General features: G+C 40.7%; 1 protein-coding gene across 1 annotated transcript in view; it reads left to right on the top strand.

Annotated features, from left to right (window-relative positions):
* Window positions 1-24944, top strand: part of TBC1D9 (TBC1 domain family member 9) — a 106596-nt gene extending 81652 nt beyond the window's left edge. Inside the window, exons 10-21 of the mRNA XM_069493303.1 lie at window positions 3113-3327; window positions 5202-5319; window positions 6816-7101; window positions 7408-7537; window positions 11140-11238; window positions 11415-11483; window positions 15025-15265; window positions 17731-17796; window positions 18651-18737; window positions 21635-21709; window positions 21802-21905; window positions 22823-24944. Of these exons, the coding sequence (XP_069349404.1) occupies window positions 3113-3327; window positions 5202-5319; window positions 6816-7101; window positions 7408-7537; window positions 11140-11238; window positions 11415-11483; window positions 15025-15265; window positions 17731-17796; window positions 18651-18737; window positions 21635-21709; window positions 21802-21905; window positions 22823-23545 (2213 nt within the window). The 3' untranslated portion in view covers window positions 23546-24944. The remainder of the gene's footprint in view (window positions 1-3112; window positions 3328-5201; window positions 5320-6815; window positions 7102-7407; window positions 7538-11139; window positions 11239-11414; window positions 11484-15024; window positions 15266-17730; window positions 17797-18650; window positions 18738-21634; window positions 21710-21801; window positions 21906-22822) is intronic.
* Window positions 24945-25567: the final 623 nt, after the last annotated feature.

The following is a 25567-nucleotide window of genomic DNA, read 5'->3' as shown; positions in this document are numbered from 1 at the left end:
ATTTCCATATGAATTTTGGATTCATATGGAAATTCCATATGAATCAGCTAGTCAAATTTTTCAAAAAGGACAACTGGGAATTTGATAGATACTATTTTGAATCTGTCGATCAATTTGGGGATTTCTTATCTTAACACTATTACTTCTTCCAATTCATAAACACAGGATGTCTTTTCATTTATTTAGGTCTTTGTTAATCCCCTTTAGCAATTTTTTGTAGTTTGCAGTGGGCAAATCTTACATTTATTTTGTTATATTTATTCCTAAATATTTTATTCTTTTTGATGCTATTGTGAAAGGAATTGTTTTCTTACTTTCGTTTTCAGATTGTTCATTGCTAGCATATAGATATACAATTGACTTTTGTATATTGATCTTGTATCCTGCAGCCTTTATGAGCTCATTTATTTCTTCCAGCTTTATTGAGGTATAATTGACAAAAATTATATACAATTTTATGTTTTGATATACATTGTGAAATGATTACTGTAATGAAGCTAATTAACATATCTTTCACTTCACATAGTTACCAGGTTTTTTTCTTTTATTCTGTGTGTGAGTGGTGAGAACACTTAAGATCTACTCTCTTAGCAAATTTCAAGTACAATACAGTATTATTAACTGTAATCACCATGCTTTATATTAGATAGCAAAAGCTTTTTCATCTTACATAACTGAAGCTCTGTACCGTTTGAACAACCACTCCCCATTTCCCTTCCCCCCAGCTCCTGGCAACTGCCATTCTACTCTCTGCTTCTGTGAGTTTGACTATATTAGATTCCGCATATGAGTGAGAACATACAATATTTGTCTTTCTGTGCCTGGCTTATTTCACTTAGCATAAGGTCCTCTGGGTTCATCCATGTTATCAAAAGTGACAGGATTTGCCCCCTTTAATAAGGCTGCATAGTATCCCACGGTGTATATATATTATACTGCATTTTATTTATCCATTCATCCCTCAGTGGGCCTTTAGGTTATTTCCGTATCTTGGCTATTTTGAAAAAATGCTGCAGTGAACATGGGAGTATGGATATTTCTTCAAGATACTGACTTCATTTCTTTTGGATATATACCCAGAGTGGGATTACTGACTGGATCATAAGGTAGTTCTATTTAGTTTTTTGAAGAACCCTCATGTGATTTTCCATAATGACTGTACCAATTTCCATTCCCAGCAAGAGTGAACAGGGATTCCCTTTTCTCCACATTCTTGCCAACGCTTGTTATCTTTTGTCTTGTTGATAATGGCCATAATGGTATGAAGGGATATATCATTGTAATTTTGATTTGCATTTCCCTGATGATTAGTGATGTTGTGCACCTTTACATATACCTGTTAGCCGTTTTTGTTAGGGTGGAAAGCCTAGTAGTACTCACGGCGCAGGTGGAGAAAGATTTCTCAGGCAGAGATTAAGATACATAAAAGCAAAATTTATTTTATATTCTTAGAGGAGAGAGAGAGTGAGAGGGTGAAGGAGAGAGGGGAAGGAGGGTAAGAGAGCAGGAAGGTGGCGTGGCCTACCAAAGAAAGGGAAAGGGATGCCAGCAGCAAGGCCAGATGGCTCGCTGATTTTAAGGAGGACAGAGAGAAAAAAAAGTGATGGTAGTTGATAACGTAAGTGGCAGCAGGATGTCAAAGTCCAAGACTTGGTTTCCTGCCTTTCCTTGGAGAAGGGATTATCACAGAAGATGTGACTCTGTCCTCGAGATATGGTTGAGGCTATAGCTCGTTCTCTTGCTCTCTGCTCAGGAATTCTATGAAAGCAGATTCTGAAAAAACAATTTCGAAGGAGAAATTTACATCTCTTTTCCCTCTATTCAGCTCTTTTCAGAAGTTGTGCAAAACAGAACTCCTGCAGGGTTCCCGTTAGTGAGAGAACTCATAGGATTGATCTTTACCTGTGACTGGGGAAATTGTGGGATTAGGTATTGTCCTGTTATTTTTGCAAGGCTACCCCTTTCAGTTTTTATGTCTTCTTTTGTGAAATGTCTATTCATTTCCTTTGCCTATTTTTAAATCAAATAATTTTTTTGCTATTGAGTTGTATGAGTTCCTTATATATTTTGGATATTAACCTATCATTAGATAGAAGGTTTGCAGATATTTTTTTCCCTTCTGTAAGTTGCCCTTCACTCTGTTATTTTTTTGATGTTCAGAGCTTTTTAGTTCCATGTCATCCCACTTGTTTATTTTTTGCTTTTCCTGCCCGTACTATTGGAGTCATATCCAAAAAATAATTGCACAGACCAATGTCAAAGAAGCATTTTCCCAATGTTTTCTTCTATTAGTTTTGTGGTTTCAGGACCTATGTTTAAGTCTTTAATCCATTTTGTGTTGATTTTGGTATATGGTGTGAGATAAGGGTCCATTTTGATTCCTCTGCATGTGAATATCCAGTTTACCCAATAGCAGTATTATTAAAATTTAGACTTAGCTGTAAATATTTGCACATAAGGTTTTTCTGTCTTCAAGAATCTTAACATGAAAATATCTCAGATGGATGGTTTTCAGCCCAACTCTGCACCCTGATCACCACGATCTGAGGAACTGCTAGGAATACCCTCCCACCCGCTGCAATTTTAACAGTCTCTCCAAGCATTCTGATGCCTCCGCCTACTCTTCAGTATGGCCGTTAAACCTTTCAGAGCTAATACTTTAGCAAGCAGTTTTCAAACTTATTTTGAGAGGCAGAACCTCCTTTTTCAAGTGAAATCTTAACAAAAACCACAAAAAAATAAAAGCAAAGCTTCTGTGGCTAATGGGAGAGATGAGAGGGTGAGGCCCCTGCCTGGGCTTACTCTGATGACTCCCCTCCGCCACCCCTAAGCAGCCCCTCAGGGCTATCTGCAGAAGTTCCTTGGAACACAGTTTTGTAGCTTGGGAACCTCCACCTTAGGAAGTTTTTAAGTAGCCAGTTTACTATGGATATAAAAGAAGGAAGGAGGCCACAAGCAAATTTCCCAGTCTAGCCAGGATTGCAGCACACCACATCTATGTGATTTCATCTTATTTCGGAAGTTTCCTTCCAGAGGTGGGTAAGTTGTGGCTGCAGACCAAAGGGCAAGGCTTCTACTTTCCTGATACTGTATCTGTTGGGTTATTTCCCAGGTGCCATCAACGAAAAGGCCACACATCCTGGCTACTACGAAGACCTAGTGGAGAAGTCCATGGGGAAGTATAATCTTGCCACGGAGGAGATTGAGAGGGACTTACACCGCTCCCTTCCAGAACACCCAGCTTTTCAGAATGAAATGGGCATCGCTGCTCTAAGGAGAGTCTTAACAGCTTATGCTTTTCGAAATCCCAACATAGGGTATTGCCAGGTAAATGTCGCAGATGATCTATACTAAAAAAATAAAGTTTTTATTTGCCAATAAATAATGTGAAGGAAGGATTTATGGTTAACAGAACTATCACTGCACCAAGGTGCAGTGGCACTATTGACATTGTGGACTGAATAATTCCATGTTGTGGGGGCTGTTCTGTGCTTTGCAGGATGTTAGTAACATCCCTGGGTTCTACACACTAGATGCCTATAGAACGCCCCAGCTGTGACAGCCAAAAATATCTCTAAACATCACCAAATGTCCCCAAGGAGCAGAATCAACCACTGCACTGAACAGAGGAGCCAGGAGACACAAGTGCTCTTTCTAGATTTGCCTCTGTCTAGCTGGGTGGATGGGAGAAGATCCTGCTCACTGTCTGATCCACCCCTCATCCCACGCTGGAGTAAGGGAGCGTGCACCTAAGCTCCGAGCCTTTCATTGGGGATTGCCACCGTGTTCCTACTTTGCATCCTCTTAAGCAGTAATATCCTTGAGAAGACAGCTTGTATATGCTAGGGTTCTGTTCCAATACACATTAGAATAAATGCTTGACTCAATATAAAATAATGTTGCCCAAATACCAACTAAAATCATCTCTTGTACTGGTACATGTGCCACAATTTTGGGAAGCTCCAAAATAATGTTACCTTAGAGTCAAAGGCCACATCATCAGAGATGCCTTCCCCAACCATCCAGCAAAAGCTAAAGGAGGCTTCACTCTTACTCTTATGCATTTCCACACAGGTGCATGTGCACACACGTGTTAGTCTCCCCGTACTGCATTATTTTGTCTTTTAATAGCACTGAATTGAAATAAACCCCCCAAATGACTAACTTTTTCATCTTTCTCTCTCTAATACCAGCATTTAGGGCCTGTGAGACTTGTTACCACTGTGTTCCCCCATCCGCCAATACCTAGCCCAGAGCCCGTTACAAAGTAGACCCTCCAAAACACACATCTTGAGCAAATAACTAAGAAACTAACCATGACGATGATCATATACTTAGAGTCAGCAGGTTAATTCTCAAGTGGAATTTTAATAATGATTTTACTTGGGAAAATAATGAGTAAGACTTACAAGAAAGAGCCTATTAGACCAAAATACATTTTTTGAAATTTATATTCTAGAAGTCTGATGAACAATTACTGGTTTCTAGGAGATCAAAAAAAGTAAAGTACAGGAGTTAGTTGACTTCTAATATAATGGAATTCAAATTTATCTTTTGATCTTCCTCCCTTTAATTAAGAGGACTATTAAAGGAGTAGAGCTGGAGTGGTTATGAGCTATCTGATAATATCTTTTAATAAGGTACAGTTCCTTTAGAATTTAAATCACTGGTACTTATCACTACCATCTTTCTCCAGATGGGAATAATGGGTAAGGCCTCTAACGTTGAAAGTTTGCATTATTCTCTGAGCTTCGAGCCATGTGTACATGATTATAGAAACTATTATGGAAGGTTAAAAAGGAAATATTTACCTCACTGAATTAAGGATTAAGAATACTGAGAGATTCTAGCAAATTAAAAGCATTGTCAAATAGCCTTTGAGCAGGGATTTTGAATGAGGGTTTGCCTGTACATGTTTAGGGCTCAGTCTGGTGAGTGTTGGTGCTAATGAAGACCCTGAACAGTTATTGTCTCAAGGACTAATGGTTTTTAATTTTCCAAGGGTCATACACAAAACAAAACTCAGAAGAATATGTGACAGAGGACTATGTATGGCCTGCAAAGCCTAAACATATTTATCTAGCCTTTTACAGAAAAAAATTTGCTGTCCCCTGTGAGAAGAACTCAATAATTTTTTTTAGGTGAATCAAATTGCTTATATTTTCAAATGTATTTGATGGCATCCTCTTTCACTCCTTTAGGCCATGAATATTGTCACTTCAGTGCTGCTGCTTTATGCCAAAGAGGAAGAAGCTTTCTGGCTGCTGGTGGCTTTGTGTGAGCGCATGCTCCCGGATTACTACAACACGAGGGTTGTCGGTATGTGGGAGTGTAATTAACATTTTAACCTACATTTCATCAAGGTGTTTTTAGAGAAATATCAGCTAGAACACTATTCCAATCACCGTAAGTCAAGAGAGTTTCAGACTACTCCCGTTTTTCCAAATGGAAATGAGAGGGCTTGTGGTAGGTTATACACAAAGGAGCCTTATGGAGCTTAAAGAAATACACACATATCACTGTTACAGATATTATTTTAGGAAACATTTGATGTGGGTGTCCCTCTGTGACATGTGAGAGCCACACCAGGTATACTAGCCATCACCACAAAGACATTTGACAAAAAAAATATATTTTTAGTGAAGAGGATTGGAAGCAGGGGTGTTCAAAAGAGGCCATCTGGAATGGAGAAAATAGAATATAGAGGTTCATCCAAAGCTAAGTTTCTAAGGTATTTTTCAGACTGGTTTCACTGCAAAGCAAACACCTTCTGTGAGCATTTAATCCCCTCAAATATCAGACATTCGTTTGAGCAGGACAAGTTTTTCATTGCTAGTGTGGTACAGATGTATCCTTCATGCTTCCCTCTTATGTTCTCTCTGTATTTCTAAATATTTGCACACCAATTTGATTCATAGACAATATTATCAAAAGATGTCAGTAAGGTGATCATGAATGTGTATAGCAGGAATGCTTTTAAGTTTTAAAAAAAAAACAGTAGTTTAAAAAAATGACTTTTATGTGAGGACCTTGCATCCAGAAGAGTGAATTTTTTTAAAAAATAAGATTTTTGCCATGTAAACTGTTTAGATGTACATTTGGAGCTACAGTCATGCACTGATGTCTTGGTCAAGGACAGACGGCCTATACAACAGCAGTCCCATAAGATTATAATGCCGTATTTTTACTGTACCTTTTCTACATTTAGATATGTTTAGAAACACAAATACTTACCATTGTGTTACAGTTGCCTGAAGCATTCAGTGCAGTAACATGCTGTACAGGTTTGTAGCCTAGGAGCAATAAACTATACCATATAGCCTTGGTGTCTGGTAGGATATAGCATCTAGATTTGTTCAAGAACATTCTGTATGTTTACGTAAGAAGGAAATTGCCTAAGGACACATTTCTCAGAACATATCCTGGTGGTTAAGTGACACATGACTGTGCTTAGATGTGCATTTCATGCCTAACCAAACATTATGTTGCCAAAAAAATAATTAGTTGTATGTCATGAAAACTTTGTAAACTGGCTTTTTCAACAACCCTTATAGTTGTCATGTTATTGCTCTTTTATGGTAGGGAAAACAGGACAGGAAGACCCCAGAAAGAGAAGATGCAGCCAGAATTAATCTGGTGACTAAGCTGTGTTGACACCTTGGCCTAATAACATAGTAAGAGCAGAACAGTTAGCAGAAAGAAACAGAGTTCTGTGTTAGCAGTAATTGTGAACTGGATTACCATAGTCAAGCCCTTTGACTGAGTTTGTCAGTAAGAAGGTGTAGTTGTTAACCTGTGTGTACACCCTGTTGCAGGTGCACTGGTGGACCAAGGTGTCTTTGAGGAGCTAGCACGAGACTACGTCCCGCAGCTGTACGACTGCATGCAGGACCTGGGCGTGATTTCCACCATCTCCCTGTCATGGTTCCTCACGCTCTTTCTCAGCGTGATGCCCTTTGAGAGTGCAGTTGTGGTTGTCGACTGTTTCTTCTATGAAGGAATCAAAGTGATATTCCAGTTGGCCCTAGCTGTGCTGGATGCTAATGTGGACAAACTGCTGAACTGCAAGGATGACGGGGAGGCCATGACCGTCTTGGGAAGGTATTGCTCTGAGCCTAACTTTGAAAACCATCTCTGGGGTTCGGGTGTCTTCCCTGTGCTTTCTCTCTTTCTCCTTCGTTTCATGGGTCTTAAGTAACGTGATGGTAATCACAATGCCCGCTTCTCCCTATGGTTGAGGATTTATTTTCGTATACTTTTTCTTTAGAAGTTAAAGAAATTTCGTTTTTCTTAGGGAAAATCTATCCTTTGTTTTAAAATGCAGAGATTGTAGAAAATGACTGGGGAACTAGAATGGGGGGATTCCAAGTTAGCCTCCCGTGACTTCTGATTCATTTCTTCTCCCAGGTATTTAGACAGTGTGACCAATAAAGACAGCACACTGCCTCCCATTCCTCACCTCCACTCCTTGCTCAGTGACGATGTGGAACCTTACCCCGAGGTAGACATCTTCAGACTCATCAGAACTTCCTATGAGGTGGGTGACGTTTCCTAGCTGAGCATTCACAATACTCTGAGATTGTTATGAGGGGCTCAGCTGGACACATGCATCCCACAATTCCGTTGCTAACCTGTCTTAGCCTGTTTTGTGCTGCTATGACAGAATTCCACATGCTGGGTAATTTATTAAGAATAGAAATTTATTTCTCTGTCCTGGAAGCTGGGAAGTCCAAAATCAAGGCACTGGCATGTTAGGGCCCCATTTCTCTGCTTCCAAGATGGCGCCTTGAATGCTGCCTCCTCTAGAAGGGAGGAACATCATGTCTTCATATGGCAAAAGAGGGAGAACCCACTGCTGAAAGAGCCCTCCTGACCCAAACACCTCCCATTAGGTCCCCCCATATGCTTAAAAAAAAGGTCTTACTAAATACTGCTTTGTCACATTCTATTAATATTATTCACTTAAAATATATCATGAGTATTCTCTAATGTTTTCAATATTGTTTAAAGGCATAATTTTAATAAATTCTTCATATTCTGCTTCAGTGAGGTGGCAAAATTAACTGGTCCCCTTTTAGTGGACATTTACTTTGGTTTCTTCCAAATTCTCAGTATTATATGGCATTCTGTGATGAACCTGTACCCAAATGTCACATCTCTGATTATTTTCTTAGAATCTTAGAAATGAATTTACACCAATAGATCAAAAAATATGAATGGGTTCTGAGCTCCTGGCACACACTGTCCAGCTTCCATTAAGGTTGTCCCAACTTATAATTACACTATTAGAGATGAAGAATGGCTGGTTGGGCCGGGCATGGTGGCTCACGCCTGTAATCCTAGCACACTGTGAGGCCAAGAAGGGAGGATCAATTGAAGTCAAGAGTTTGAGACCAGCCTGAGCAAGAGAGAGACTCTTTCTCTACTAAAAATAGAAAAAACTGGCTGGGTGTGGTGGCGCATGCCTGTAGTCCCAGCTACTCGGGAGGCTGAGGCAGGAGGATCACTTGAGCCCAGGAGTTTGAGGTTGCTGTGAGCTAGGCTGACGCCACGGCACTCCAGCCTGGGCAACAGAGTGACACTCTGTCTCAAAAAAAAAAAAAAAAAAAAAAGATGGCCATTTTACTTCACCCTCTCTAAAACTGGTTACTATCTTAATGCATTTTTAAAAAATTATTGCCTTGGGACTTTTGGATAGTATTCTTGTCAAAAATGTTGGATGATTTATTCTTTGAGGAAAAGAGCCTATATGATTGTGGACAATAGTTATTAAACCTATGGGTTGTTTTTCTAAAGGCATCCTTTATTGGTAAGAGAACTCTAGACCAAGGTAAAAAGCTTAGTATGTGGAAGCTCAGCTTTATTCTGGAAAGCAGATAAGCTAACATCACGCTGAGGTCAGCACTTCGCTCATTTTTAATGGGAAAGAGAAGAGGCTGAGACACGACCAAGGGCTGGTTTCCACTTACATCCTGTCTGGCTGAGCCCTAATGATGGCCCGTGGGGCTGCCAAACACCCTATCAGAGGACACAGCCGCGGCTTCCTTCCTCTACCTGGGAAGACAACCCCTTTTATTTATATCAGTGTCTGTGTTACCTGGTCTTTCAGTGCATGGTAACTGGTCTTTTGTTTTCTCTCATGTGCTTAAGTGTCACTGCCCGGCTCATGTTTCCAGTGGCTCCCCGACGCCGTACAGATCAACTTAAAGAGAACACCACACACTCTTGCTGACCTTTCTTCCCTCTCCTATCCATAGATTGGTGGTTCTCAATCCTGTCTGTGCATTAAACCACTTGAGAAACTTTTTTAAGGCCAGGCTTTTAAAAATATAAATCCCCAGGCTCCATTCCAGACCAATTAAATCTGAATCTCTGGCATGAAGCCCAAGAGTAGGTCCTTTTTTTTTTTGTTTTTAAAGTTCCCCAGACAATTCCAAATGCCAGGTAAGAGTTGAGATTCACTGCTAGATGCAGAATGGGGTTAATCACTGATGCGGATTAGAACCTGGTTTGGGCTAAGTCTTGACACCTGAATGTTCTGAAGAAGACAACACATACCTTTCTGTTCTTCAGGATAATTAGCCATAAAAATTAAAAAGTGGGAAATAAAGACTGAAAGCACTTTCACCTTTTGAGGTTTGGCCGAGGGCTCTCCAGGTTGCCGGGAGTTGGTCTGATATTGATCAGATTGAGCCTGGTAGGTAGAGACAATAACTTCACTTCATAAATGCCTGGCAGGGAAGAAGATCTCACTCGTTGTAAGTTCTCTTAAGCACCTAATGAAAGGAATTGTTTAGATGGTTTGAGACTCGTGTTCTTCTGTGTGGGCCCTGTGTGTGAGACTCTGCATTTTTGGCAGAATTATACAGAAGTAGAAGACAAAGCCCTAACCTTAAAGCTTGACTTACAGACTGAGATGCTCCTCCTGCATTACTGGTGGAAGATCAACTGGTCAGATTCAAGGGTGTCGGTGTGCTTTGTTCTGATTATGAGAAAGGAATGCCTGGATCAAAACTCAGTTCCCAAGATTAGTCCTTTAAAAACAGAGAGAAAGTAAAATGTACTCGAAAGGTATAATCTTTGGCTGTAGACCCCAACTTGGGCAATATAGTTCAGAGTCCACCACATAGACCAGTCTGTAAGAGGTGTTTATAGGAACTGGAGTTCTCCATCAGCACTGGAATTTTGGTTGCACCCTATCGTTCCCTACACTTGATATTGTCTGTCACCTTTTCCTTTTCAGGAGTCCCCAACCTATGGTGAGTTGTATAATTATATCATTATATGTTACAATGTAACAATATTAGAAATAAAGTGCACGCTAAATGTGATGCACTTGAATCATCCCCAAACCATCCACCCCGACCCCCGGCCCTCGGTCCATGGAAAAATTGTCTTCCATGAAAATGGTTTCTGGTGCCAAAAAGGTTGGGGACCACTGCTAAATGTATTTAACCATTGCAGTCTTTGCTTCCATGGGTTAAAGCAAACTCATGCTTTAAGCAGAGTTTCTTTATTTTTCTTCTGTGTCCCTAAGAAATATAAAACCTTACAGATTTCCTCTTTACCTTAAAATAGGAAGACTCGTATGGCTTTTGAAATTTAGCTTAACAAAGAGTTAGGCAGTGCTAGGCGTTTTGGAGCTTGTAGAGGGGGCTAGCTCACAGCGTCTACCATCTGCAGACGTGCACCATGAATTTCTGGACCAGATGGACAAATGCAGCTGAACTAATGACCAGGAGCACAGAGTCTCACACAAGGTTGGAGGTTTCTTCCAACCTCTTGGTCTAATAGCTAGCCATAGATTATATACTTCCTTTCTTCTTGTTAAGAAAATTCTTCCTGTGAAGCATTTTTTCCCATGCCTTACTTAGCCCTTCTTCTTGGTGAACTATTGACTTAAGGAAGACATATTTGACTTTGAAATTTAGTTCAACTGCTGAGGTGCAAAACAATTTCCAGATATTTATTTATGGTCACTAGATAGCTTTAAAATAGTAAATAAAGGCATAGTCTAGGATGTCATGTGACAAGTCCTTTTTTTATATGTGTTAAGAATGTGTTTCAGCCATTCTGCAGACATGACACTGTGTGCCCTAGCAGATTTTTTTCAGAAATACCAATATTGCTCCTTTCCAGAAATTTGGAACTATCCGGGCAGATTTGATTGAACAGATGAGATTCAAACAGAGACTGAAAGTGATCCAGACATTGGAGGATACTACGAAACGCAACGTGGTAAGTCCTTTGAGAAATAGCAGGCGGCCTCCTGTCTCCTTCCTTCCTCACACTCTGCCTGCTCGTACATTCCTGCTTCACAGAACTGAAGATGGTTTAAAAGAAGAAAATTCGGGACTTTCCCAGTATGACATTTTTTGAGTTTGTGAAATTCATTGTGCTGATTATTTTTATAGGTACGAACCATTGTGACAGAAACTTCCTTTACCATTGATGAGCTGGAAGAACTTTATGCTCTTTTCAAGGTGAGTTTCAAAGTAAATTCACACCCATTCAAAGGAGTAAAAGAGTTCGCGGTAATAATTCAGTTAGTTCTTGATCTTTCTGTTGAAGGGCTAGCACAAATCTTCACATGCACAGATAGGAAGGTAGAGCTGAGAGTACAAAACTGGAATACTCACTATGAAAAATAAACATGTTCTTATAACTAACACAAGTTCTTGTTTTAGCTCCCTCACACTTCATCTAATATTCTAGCTGTTTCCTGGGCCTAAGGAAATAGGCTATTGCTTCTTAACACTCATTAATGCAATGGCTGAAATTCTTGTACTTTGTGATTTCCTATATTAAGCTGCAAAACACCCTTACAAAGAGATCCTATGTAGCTAGAATGAGAATAAAGCTGTTTAAATGCCTAAGGAAAAGCATAATTGCTTAAATTTCTGTGATTTCCATTTTATAACTCAGCCCCTACCAATCTTGATTCTTAATAAGAAAGTATTATGTTATTAAATAAAGGAATACATCATTTTTTTCTTCTAGAAAAAATGGTTTTGTCAGAACTATCATCATCACCATCATAGGTTAAAATGTGGCAATTGACAGGAAAAAAAGTTTAAAAGATGCTTTTTACGCAGGTACCAATTTTATCACCATCTCTAAGTACTGTCAGAACTAAATTTGGCTGTTTTGAGCATTGCAAAGATAGTACAGGAGAGAACATAATGGAACAAACATAAAAATCAGAGTGGAGCACGAATAGTTCTTACAATCAGAATGCGATGGTAGCGAGCATGGCTTTGCGGTGTTCTTGCTCATAGTCCCACTTGCCTGTGAGCCACTGGGGGGCACCACTGTTTTCTTTATTTTGGTTTCAGTAGCGCCTGGTAAAGTGCTCCAGTGTGCGTCCTAGTGTCGCTCCCCTAGCAGGTGTTCCAAACGTGTGTGTCGAATTAGTGATCAGTTCTCAATATAGCACAGTCCCCGTGTTGTTCTGACAAGGAAACAGGTGCGGAGAGGCAGAGGCGCTCTCAGTGTCAACGCTGGGTGGCGTGCACTTTGTGTAGCCGCAGTGTTACCAACAGGGGACAGGGGCCCCGCCACCAGCCCCCATTCAGCACTTGCGGGTGGAGGCTCTGTGGTGTGCAGCTCATGAATGCTGTTTGCACGTGTTAAGCACCCGTAGCTAACTGCCTTGTGTAAGTTGGTTATCCATAAGGTACGGTCCCTCTGTTTCATAAAGGAAAGATAATGATCCAATGGAGATCAGATTTTCAAGGGACGCTGAAGATCTTAAGAAGTCTTCTTCACAGGGTGGTGGGGGGTAGGGCTGGGATTCTGGGGGCGCTAAACAGAAGTGGGAGAAGCAGCCAGAGGCAGCAAGACCACAGACAGGGAAGAGAAAGGGCTGTGACAGTGGACGGAGGAGGCTGATTCTGGGGGACACCAGAAGGAGGGGGACTGGGGCTCATTGTACAGATGTCCCAGATCCGGAGGTTGTTGAAGCCAGGTCTTCCCGGGGCAGTGCTCCACTCCTGGTGTGTGCGCCTTCAGGGAGCAGGTGTGTCACTGGAACTCTGAGAATATGCTCCAGGAAGCAAGCTTGTTTCCTATTCAAGGCCCTGCCCTAAAGGTATGGTGACAGACTCAGTTATCCAGCTCTCTGAGAGTGGAAAAAGCAACCTAAGACCTTTGCTTGGTGCCAGGGACCAGACGGAGTCTCTGGTACTGTGGAAGCCAAGATAAAATCTTCACTTACGGATTCTTTCTTGAGTCGTTGGAACACTTTAATTGGCTTTAGTTTATTTTCGCAAATATTTATTGAGTCATTGCTCTGTGTCAGGCACCCTGCCAGGCTTTTTAGTCCTATCAAAAGCCAATTTCTTGCTGCTTTCCTGAAGATACAAAGGAATGATGCAGTCCCCTCCCAAGTAACTTACTGCGTGGGCTTTGGGGTAAAACTTGGCGGCAGAGGGAGGGACACTAGGGAATGCCTGAAGCAGATTTGGTAGAAAATGTAGTTCAGGGCCCTTTGCCCTAGTTTCTCTTGAACTCTTTTTAAATCAGTCCTTCTGTTTCAATCTATGGGCCCCTAACCCCCAAATGATGGTCTGTGGGGTCTCATCGAGGAACAAGGGAGGTGATCTGAAGGGCTTGTGTTCTGCTGGTGGTTGCGAGCTCCGTGAAAGTGTCTGCACCCGTGTTCTGGCCTGGTTCACAGTAACTTGGGTGCTTAGGAGGAAATGCTTTGGGTAACCTTTATCACCTGATACAGCTGAGGTATAGGGGACCCCTTCCAGGGAGGTATCACCAGCACTGTCCTGCCCACAGAGGGTTGCCGGGCTCCACTCATGCTAATTCAGAGAATGGCCCAGTCCGAGAGGCCACTCTGACCTCAGCATCCTCCTCCTTCCCTTTGACATCTCCCTGCCTCCACCCTGCAGCCAGGAACGCAGTCCCAAGGCCCTGCCAGGCTTCTCTTTTAGCTTATTCACTACCATTCCCAGTAAATATTAATAATTGCAATCAGAACATTGATCATCTTGGCTCCTTTTCTAGTGAGAGCAAAATTGAAGTACTACATATTCACAATGGACTCCTCTCCTTTTCAGAAAATCAGAAAGATTTTCAAAAGTGCTTTTATCTGTTATAATATTTATACATGCTTATAGTGAAATACTCAGACAATGAAGTAGGGAATAAAGTAAAAATAAATCCTCCTTCACATGCTCCTCTTGTCTCCCTTCCTGCCACCCAGCTGACTCTAAAAGCCTGTGTGTGGGCGAGGGTGTTCTTCCAGACCTTTCAAGTATATGCTTTATATTTGTGGTCTTCCTCAAATGCGTGTGTATTTCTACCAGAGTCAGTGTGACCTCATGAATAAAGAGGCTGCCTCGCTCCTGAGGACAGAAACAGGAAGCCGTTAGCTGGATCCGGATCTCTCATCTGCTCACCTTGGTGGTTCCTATACTAATAATTTTTCTAGAGCTACTTGCAGGTGTGTGAAATAGGATGACCACATCCCTGTACATTGAATACTGTATGACTATAATGTTTATGTGATTTTGGTGACCAGGAAAACGGGGTTATGTGTAATCTGTGGGACTAAGGAAACCCCAAAGCTCATCATCATGATTCTGCTTGAACCAACTGGCTGGTTGGCCTTGTGTGAGCCTCCACGTGGGGGCTTTACCAGCCTCACCTAGAAAACAAGGGGGTCACATTATGTAAACTCCAGATCGTTTTCGATTTAGCATTTTATTTATTTCCTTTAAGTTAAAAAAATTCTTTATGGGAATTATTCTGAAACGTGAGTGTGTAATCTGCACATCCAGTAATTGAGCCGCACTTTCCTGCCAGGGGTAAGCTGCAGGGGTGCTGGCGTGGAGTCAGTGGAGGGCTGGGCAAGTGGGGACATGTGTAGAACGAGGAGACCCAGGGCCCCGTGGCCAGAGCCCTGCCCCAGGGGATGCACACAGGTTGACCTAAACCTGAGGGCCCGCCTTTTATTCCTGGTATTTGCTGCAAAACCAGAGTCCCTAGTGATCATCCTTCTTCCTTTTTCAGGCAGAACATCTCACCAGCTGCTACTGGGGTGGGAGCAGCAACGCCCTGGACCGGCACGACCCCAGCCTGCCCTACCTCGAACAGTACCGCATCGACTTCGATCAGTTCAAGGGGATGTTTGCTCTTCTCTTTCCCTGGGCGTGCGGAACTCACTCTGACATTCTGGCCTCCCGTTTGTTCCAGCTGTTAGATGAAAATGGAGACTCTCTGATTAACTTCCGGGAGTTTGTCTCTGGGCTAAGTAAGGACGTGATATTATTGCATGAACCTGGATGGGATGATGGGGCCATGACCCCAGCGTTCCCTGGTGCCGCCCTCAGGGGCACAGCCTGAACCGCCTCTGAGGATTGGGTTTAGGGGGCAGAGAAGCACATGTGAAGGCTTGCAAACTGAGTGTAAAAATTGTTCTTAATTCATGCATATATTGCACGGAGAAGTCATTGCCTTCTACATCAGACAGCCCTCAACATTAGTTAAAAATGCATTATTAGAGAATTCACAAGACAACAAAATGCCAACATAAACACTGAAACCACAGACCAGGACAGCTTTATGACAGCAAAAGAAATGTTTGGGTGGTAGATTGCTTTTCTTTGACAAAAAATTATATGTAATATATAATTAAATATACAATTTTATTACATATAATTTCATAATATTTCATTAAAACATTTCATATTGTTTTTGATAAAGGGCTGAAAAACCACAACAGCTCTGCAGAATCAATGGAAGTCTTTCCTCTCCCTTTTGTCGGGAGGAAGGACTGTTGGCGTGAGCTCCACGCCGCCCCAGCAGCACGCGGGCAGCTGCCTGTCAGCCTCGCTGTCTGACTTTCTTACTGCCCTATGTATTACTGCCTTTCTGGACTTTGTTCCATATATAACTGGACAAAAAAAGCTCCATGGTACTAGGGCTTGGCCCACCTGGTGTGAGGTTGTAGATGCAGCAGGCATTATGTCAGAATGAGGTAGGAAGGAATTTTCTTTAAAATGCTAATTATAACCTTGGGCCATATACTCAAAGAGATACAAGTAGAACTACCATTTGATCCAGGAATCCCATTACTGAGCATCTACCCAAAAGAACAAAAGACTTTCTATAAAAAACAAAAATCTGCACTAGAATGTTGATAGCAGCACAATTCACGATTGCAAAGATACGGAAACAACCCAATGGGTATACACACACCTGATGGGTGTGGTATGTGGTGCACACCGTCTGGGGGATGGACACATTTGAAGCTCTGACTCAGTGGGGCAAAGGCAATATATGTAACCTAAACATTTGTACCCCCATAATATGCTGAAATTAAAAAAATAAATGATAAACCCAAGGAAAGGTAAAAAGGATAGATAGACCCGACAGTATTTCCAAAGAGCACCCTTAATCTGTAAGAATAATGTCTGGAAAGCATAAAGCCCTGAGGAAGCTGATGGTTTTTTAGAAAGGGAAGGGATGCAGGTGAGGACCTTTTAGGTTAAAAAAAATTATATAAAATTCTCATCTATATGCTTAAAAGGGAGAACCTGGATGGACTTGCCTTTATTGAATGCAGGTACTGTTCTGATGCTTTAGAACTTGTACTCTATCACTTAATCCAAATGACAGCACTTAGAAGCAATAATAATAATGATAACTACCATTTATGCAGCATTTACTCTGTGCCAGGCACTGCCCTAATGCATTTAATTTGCCCAAGGGCACACTGCTACAAAATTTTTGTTTGAATCCAGATACCCTGGAGGCACAATTTGTGCTGTTACTATTTTGCTTTATTACCTACCTGCTTGCTACTAGTATCTCCATTTTCAGCTAAAGAAATGGAACCTCAGGAAAGTTAAGTAACTTGCTGCAACGTTTGTTTTTAGCCAGTCAATAAATATCTGTTGTTCAATTGAACTGAGAGACACAGTTCAATTCATGCCTATGTCATGGATGTGTGTGAGAGGACAGCCCTACACTAGGTGACAGGTTAGACAAGATAACCCCTAAGGTCCCTTCCAACCCAGATTCTGTGATTCCTCTTTTTCTTCTTTTTCCAAATCCAATTCATCTTTAACTAGGTGCCCTGAGAATATATACTTACAAAAGGTTTTCAGATATTATGAATAAATATGGACTTTAAAGTAAAAAGTAACAGAATTCTTTTGATTGAAGCTATGGTCATATGAAGACAGATAGGTTAGAATAAATTAAAATGAAGAAACATTTAGGGGAACTCATACGATTAAAAAAAACTTCTAAAATGAGTAATTTGAAGTAATCTTAAACACATTTTGAGATTATTTCTGAACTTGAATAGTTATTGAGGGTATTGTGGCCCAATCACATAACTTTTCTCATTAAAAATACCAATTTATTATGTGTCAGGCACTATTCTAAGTGTTTTATATGTATTAACACTTTGTTAATGTACTGTCATAGAGTCTTGACATCAGGATCACTGGTAGGATCTTCTGTTACCATCGCACCTTGCAGAGGGGAAACTGAGGTACAGACAGGTTAACTCTCCCTAGGGAACATAGTAAGTACAAACCAAGCAGCCTTAACCCAGAGCTCTTAACCCAAGTATGTCCTGGCCAGACCTATTGTCACACAATGGCCTGGTTCCAATTTGTAAGCAGTAGACTTGCCAGGGGAACACTGGTCTGCAGGGATTACTAGCACACACAAGGTTTTTCACGTTGGTACTTATGTGCCTTCTAGGTGCCGCATGCCACGGGGACCTCACAGAGAAACTCAAACTCCTGTACAAAATGCATGTCTTGCCTGGTAAGTGAGCCACGTAGAGCAGCACATGTATCTGTAACCATGACCTGGCTGGAAATCTCTCTTTTTGGTGTAACCTGTCTGCTTCTTTTTGATATACAAAATGATTCATTGGTCATTAAGAGTGAACTGAATAATGACTATTTATGTTAAGTTCCTGACTGATCCTGGGCTTGATTCTATGGTCATTTACCTGTTTGAAGTGTGAGTTGTGGTAAAGGAACAGAGCAGGAATCTGCAAGAGAAAGAATAAATAGCATTTGGTAACACGTGGGACTCAAGAGCTGCAAGAGCGAACATGAGTGTAGGAGACGCTGAGAGTCAGAGTCTAGAGGGAGCAGCCTCAACATTGACAGGAACAAGTGGGAAACATGGTGAGGTTTTGAGTCCAAGTTTAAACAAGGTGGGTCCCAGCTGGGATATATCTAAAATACTAAAAAAATACTAAAAATATATATATATATGTATATATATATTAGTAGAGATTGGTGCTAAGGATAGAGACAGGGTAAAACTATAGATTTGGGAATTATCTTTATAGCTTACAATTTCCTAAAATTTGGTTCATAAAGCATTATTCCACAGAATTTGGGAAATTCTTCATACAAAGGAAAATGTAAAGGGACACTTTGGTGTGGGGGTGTTAAAAGGGAAGGTGGAGTTAGAAATGGAGCGACCCCCCCAACTAAGGTCTTAGAGACAGTAGCATTCAAGGCTCCCCAATGATGTGACCCCACCCCATCTTTGTAACTTTAGCTTCTCATCCCCGCCCCATGTCACTTCCTTTAGTAATTAAGCACATTTTCATTGAGTCATGGCCCTGCCAGTATGAGAATTCTGTTTCCTCCTCTCCCTAGAGCCATCCTCTGATCAAGATGAACCAGATTCTGCTTTTGAAGCAACTCAGTACTTCTTTGAAGATATCACTCCAGAATGTACACATGGTAAGTGACCTTTCTCACCAAGGGTACTATATTCATTTTCTACAGAGCCCTCTGTAATGGGAAAAGACTTGCCTCCAAAGCTAGTTAATCAAAGATGTATATGAATATGGTTGCCTAATATGTTACTTTCCTTTCAAGTTTTTGAGATCAGGCAACTACTGGGGAGGCAGGTACTTCAGCCCACTGAAGAGACCATGTACCATGTTTCCCAGGGGTTTAGAAAAAGCATATTGCACACAGCCATACTCTTTGCTTTCCTCTCCCTGTTAAGGTCAGGCTTGTTAAGAACATCATCCTGTTTTTATGCAGGTATCTAGAATTGGGACTGGCATTTATATAAAAAAGCATTCCCTTATATCCGTCTTTGCTCTACAACAGGGGTTGGCAAGCTATGGCCCAGGGGCCAAATTTGGCCCACCACATATTTTGTACGGCCTGTGAACTAAGAATGGTTTTTACATGTTTAAATGGTTTTCACAATCAAAAGTAAAATAATATTTCTTGCTATGTGAAAAGTACATAAAATCGCAACTTTAGTGCCTTATAAATAGAGTTTTGTTGGAACACAGACAAGCTCATTCACTTACATATTGCTTATGGCTGTTTTCATGTTGTAGTGGCAAAATTAAGCAGTTAAGGCAGAGACTACATGGCCTGCAAAGCCTAAAATAGTCACTGTTTGGCCCTTTGTGGAAGAATTTTGCCGACCCCTGCTCCATGTGGATAGGTCTACAAAACATAATCCAACTCGTGTATATCTCCAAATATATATATATTAAGTCATGTACTGTTTTGTCATATATGAATCTAAGCAGTGTCTCTTGGCTTTGTACTGTAGTAAGCTACTTACTTTCCAATTCATCAGTAAGCCAGCTTTATCAGTTCACCTAAATCTGAAAGTAAATGTAGGTTGCTCCTAGATTCTTTTGCCTCTTAAATTTTGCCATCCCCAAATTAGCACAGCTTAGACCTACTTTTAAACTGTGAACACCTAGTGACTGAATAGAGAGAAGTGAGCCAGCCTCGGTTTTACTATGATTGGCAATATGATCTGAGGGTAAGAGCTTTAGATGGGATGCCAGCTCTGTGTATTGTTATCTAGGTGACTGTAGGCAGACGCCTGCATCTCTGAGCATCAGTGTCCTTGTGTGGAGAGTGAGGATGATAGTTGTCATGTTGGGTGTAGTTAGGACCTAATAAAATAATGTAGTAAGGCTTTTTGCATAGTGCCTTAGCACATCCTGTAGTATTCTCAATATCATTAGCAATCAGATTCGGGCTGCAAAATGTTAGCCACACATTTCTTAGTGAACACTCATTTCAGAAAAGGATTCTCTTATTTCAGAAATGCTTCAGGAATGGTCACATGCCAGTAGCATTTAATATCATTGAAAGATGCTTTTTAAAGGATTTTTTTTTTTTTTTTTTAGACAGAGTCTCACTCTGTTGCCTAGGCTAGAGTGCCGTGGCATCAGCCTCACTCACAGCAACCTCAAACTCCTGGGCTCAAGCGACCCTACTGCCTCAGCCTCCTGAGTAGCTGGGACTACAAGCATGTGCCACCATGCCCAGCTAATTTTTTCTATATATATTTTTAGTTGGCCAGATAATTTGTTTCTATTTTTTAGTAGAGACGGGGTCTCGCTCTTGCTCAGGCTGGTCTTGAACTCCTGAGCTCAAGCAATCCACCTGCCTCAGCCTCCCAGAGTGCTAGGATTACAGGCGTGAGCCACCGCGCCCGGCCAAGGATGTTTTTCTAACACCAAAAGTACTATTGCTTTGTATTGAAATTTTTCAAATAGGTAAAATATATAAAATAAGCTAACCCTGTCTTAAAACCTTACCATACAAAGATAAGTAATTATTAATTTTGAAATCTTTTTCAGTTTTTTATTCATATAATATGTGAAATTATTCATATAATATGTGAAACACACGCACACATAAAACTGGGATCAAACTACCTCTACAGTTTTGTATCCTGCTTTTTTCGCTTAAAATCCAGTGAGAATATTACTGTGTCATTAAGAAATATTTGAAAATATGTTTTTTAAGTGGCTATATAATGTCCTGTTTAAGAAGACAAGGGTGGATTCCTTAAAAGCCACATTTTGCAGGGCCTAGCAGCAGAAAATCGGTCTCATATATGCAAAGTTAAGAGATAGTAGAGAAAGGAGGGAAATCAACATTCATTGGGGCAAAAAATATATTCATCCATTTTTTAAGTACTGGAGACTATCTGGCATCATCCCTTTAAATTTTTTTAAATCAATCAACTAATTTATTTATTTATTTTGAGACAGGGTCTCACTCTGTTGCCCAGAGAGAGTACAGTGGCATCATCATAGCTCACTGCAACCTCCAACTCCTGGGCTCAAGCGATCCTCCTGCCTCAGCTTCCCAAGTACCTGGGAATACAAGCATGTGCCACCACGCCCAGCTAATTTTTTAAAAATTTTATGTAGAGACAGGGTCTCACTATGTTGCCCAGGCTGGTCTTGAACTCCTGGGCACAAGTGATCCTCCTGCCTCGGCCTCCCAAAATGGTTGGATTACACCTTTAATTTTTAATTGTACGCTGAGCCCCGGCTGTGAGAAAAAATTCCAGAGGAGTCCTTCACCTAGAAATAGGATTGTCACTTAAAATAAGGGACTTCTAATAAAATTTGAATTTCAGATAAAAAAATAATTTGCTCAGTATAAGTATATCCCATGTAACATTAGGGACATACTTATGCCAAAAAAATTATTTGTCGTTTAGCTGGATTCAAATGTAACTGGGTGTACAGGTGTTTTATCTTATCTGAAGGTTTTTCTATTTTCTACTACAAATAGTAATGGTATGGTCATATTACAATATAACATCTTACTTTTTTCTTCTGAATATTTCTTGGTAGTTGTTGGATTGGATAGCAGAAGCAAACAGAGTGCAGATGATGGCTTTGTGACAGTGAGCCTAAAGCCAGACAAAGGTACAGATATCTCCCCTGCATGTTTACCTTCTTGCTGATGAACACTTGTTTCTTGGCGCGTAAACCCTTCTTTCTTGACATTTGCGTTGTAGGGAAGAGGCCAAATTCTCAAGAAAATCGTAATTATCTGAGACTCTGGACTCCAGAAAATAAATCTAAGTCAAAGAATGCAAAGGATTTACCCAAACTGAATCAGGTACGTGCTCAGCAGTTCATCTATTTCAAGCCTTGATGCTCTTTTTTCCAGTCTGAGATAAATGTAAAATCGGTACCCCTCAAAGATAATGGTAACTTGGGGGCACTTAATTAGTATCCATTTGGAACTATCGTGTGCACGTTTTTATACATCAAAAATATGCTCAGTTGAGAGAATATGACCTCTGCAGAAAAAATGTGAACCACAAAATATTGTTTTTAGAGTGCTCGCATCGTCTTCCAATCATTAAAGTTACCCTCAGATAGTCAAAGACAAGGACTATACTGTTTTCAAACCACTGTGCTCAGCTATAAAGATATCTCACACGTTTTCCTTAAAAAGCTGAAGTATAATCAAAGAGAGAAAAACAATATAAATAATTATAACACAGGATGAAAATGCTGAGTTTCATAACAAGAACAGAGTCACCTGGGTGGGGGCTGAAGGCATTAGTTCTGTCCAGGGAGATAAGGGTGTCACGGGAGATGGGGTTGGAGCCAACCTTGGAAAAATTGAGATCCATCCTAAAGTGTGTAGACATGAAAAGAGATGAGTTTGAGATTTCCTTAAGGTACTTCAATAAGGAAAAGGAAAATAAGAAAAAAAAAGTCAGTGAAGCAAAGATACACCACATAGTACCACATAGTCATTCTTGACCCTAAGTGATGTGTACATGAAAGTTTTATTTTTTCCATTTTTTTCTACTGTCATGGATGTTTGAAATTTTTCAAATTTAAAAAAAAAAAAAAGGAAACATCAGTAAACAGACTTTAAACAACATGCCCATCCAGCCTGCACACAGGACTTTCCAGAGATCTTTAGGAGTCATTATTTAAATGGCTTTTCAGTCCACCTCAGTCCTGTCTCTCGGCCTCCCAGATTTCACATTCTTTGTGTTTTTCCAAATCACTCTTCAGGGTCAGTTCATTGAGCTGTGCAAGACAATGTATAACATGTTCAGCGAGGACCCCAATGAGCAGGAGCTGTACCACGCCACGGCAGCGGTGACCAGCCTCCTGCTGGAGATCGGGGAAGTGGGCAAACTCTTTGTCGCCCAGCCTGCAAAGGAGGGCGGGGGCGGGGGCAGCGGGCCGTCCTGCCACCAGGGCATCCAAGGCATGCTCTTCCCCAAGAAGGGGCCCGGCCAGGCTTACGTGGTGGAGTCTGTGGAGCCCCTCCCGGCCAGCCTGGCCGCCGACAGCGAGGAACACTCCCTCGGAGGACAGATGGAGGACATTAAACTGGAGGACTCCTCGCCCCGGGACAACGGGGCCTGCTCCTCCATGCTGATCTCCGACGACGACACCAAGGACGACAGCTCCATGTCCTCGTACTCGGTGCTGAGTGCCGGCTCCCACGAGGAGGACAAGTTGCACTGCGAAGACATTGGGGAGGACACGGTCCTGGTGCGCAGCGGCCAGGGCACGGCGGCGCTGCCCCGGAGCACCAGCCTGGACCAGGACTGGGCCATCACCTTCGAGCAGTTCCTGGCCTCCCTCTTGACTGAGCCTGCCCTCGTGAAGTACTTTGACAAGCCCGTGTGCATGATGGCCAGGATTACCAGTGCAAAAAACATCCGGATGATGGGCAAGCCCCTCACCTCGGCCAGTGACTACGAAATCTCGGCCATGTCCGGCTGACGCGGGCGCCTTCCCTGGGGACGGGGGGAGGGGGGGGCTTTTTTATGTTCTTCTGTGCCGGGGTTTCTTTCTTTCTTTTAAATTAAATATTTATTAGTACCTGGCTCGAAGCCTAGTGTTTTCATAACGTAATACAATGAAAACTGTTGGAGAAATATTTAAACACCTCAATGTAGGTACAGTTACACTCTTGCTGGGGGGAGAGGGATTTACCAGAATACAGTTTATTCAGTGAATTATAATAAAAAAAAATGAATCTGTCAGTGATATGTGTGTATTATAACTTATTAATCTTGCTGTTGAGCTGTATACATGGTTTAAAAAATAGTGCTGTTTAATGCTAAATAAGGCAGCGGTCATTTGTGTATTCAGGCTTTTTAAATAAAATTAGAGCTGTAAGGAAAATGAAATACCACTGTTGTTAAATGGAAAGGCATTGTCCGCTGGGGTAAATCCTGTACCACTTTAGGAATATTTTTAAGATTTGAAATATATTTCATAAAAGTCTCTATTCAAAAATCGTATTAAACAGATGTTCTCCTTCAAAGGGAAAACATTTGGGGTTCTAAACAATTATGAAAATGTGTTTGGTTTTTTTTTTACATGATGCCAGAATAACACTTGTATTAGATCAATTTGGACAGATACCACACCAATTTTGCATTAAAAAAATTGTTCTGATTATTTATGTCCGCTGATCAGAATTCACTGAAAAGTAACAGTCTTTTGTAACAGAGAATCTGAGAGTGGCAGCAGAAATAGAAGGCTCAGTATAGGTTTTTAGTTTTGTTTATTTCAAAGAGTAAAAGTTCTGATGCTTCTGATACTCAGTGTTCAGCTTCTTGTTAGTGCAAATAAAGCAAAAAATTAAACAATGAACTTTACCATTTCTGTATTCTCCATAGACTCAAGAAATTTATACCATGTATCACATATGACCATCTTTCCATTAAATCAATGTAAAGTAGAGATAATGTAAACTGAAAAAAAAAAATCTGCAAGATAATGTAACTGAATGTTTTAAAACAGAACTTGTCACTTTATATAAAAGAATAGTATGCTCTATCTTTTCCTGAATGGATGTGGAAATGAAAACTAGCGCACCTGCACTTTGAATTCTTGCTTATTTTTTATTACTGTTATGGTTTTGTTTTTTACAGACATTGGAAAGTTTTTTCTTCTGATTGTTGAATTCACAATCATGGTCACATTTCCTTTGCTTACTCAGAATATTCCTTTCAACACATTCCTTTATTTTATTATACATTGTGTCCTTATTTTAGCTGTTGCTGCTGTTGTTTTTTGTTTTGTTTACAGATGATTTTTAAACTGTCAAATGAAGTAGTGTTAACCTCAAATAGGATAAATGTGAACAAATAAAATACATCAGATACTCAGATATGTCTTTTTTTCATCTTTGTACTTGAGTTCCTGCCTAAGGCAATGCCATTATTTCTTTCACAACTTTACAGGGGAAATTTTATTAGGCAATCATTTTGACTACATAAATAAATTTTATAGGCAAATATTTTGAGATAAGAAACACCATTTGTAGCCTGTCAATGACTCTTAAAATAGGACAATTGTTATCACTTATCTAATTTAAAATACTATCCTACATAAGTAATAACAGGTGAAAACTCCTCTGTTTCGTCCTTACTAGTACACATTTGGTATGTATTTAATCAAGTATGTGGTCATTTATTTGATTTGACTCTAAGATTGCTATACATTATCCCATGTATTTCTATCTGTAAGATTTTAAATATGCCCGAACAGAGTCACCAAACAGCAAGTCACTCTGCAAGCCTATGTCTCTATGGATGCTGAGAGTTATCTCTTGTAATTTTGTCCTTATTCTTTCAAGCCCATCATGGTGCTTTTCATCACAGCGGCAATATACTGCATAATGGCAATTTTTAGTCTGTTTTTGCTTCTAAGGGCTACCTAGGGAGGGGCCCAAGCCCTTGAGTTGCTATTTCCAGTTTAGCCTATGGCATAAATGGGCTTGTGACCACCTCC

Source organism: Eulemur rufifrons, chromosome 18 (assembly GCF_041146395.1).
Source record: "Eulemur rufifrons isolate Redbay chromosome 18, OSU_ERuf_1, whole genome shotgun sequence".
Classification (NCBI taxonomy): domain Eukaryota; kingdom Metazoa; phylum Chordata; class Mammalia; order Primates; family Lemuridae; genus Eulemur; species Eulemur rufifrons.
The sequence above is the reverse complement of the archived record's forward strand: the minus strand, read 5'-3'. Positions and strand labels throughout refer to the sequence as shown.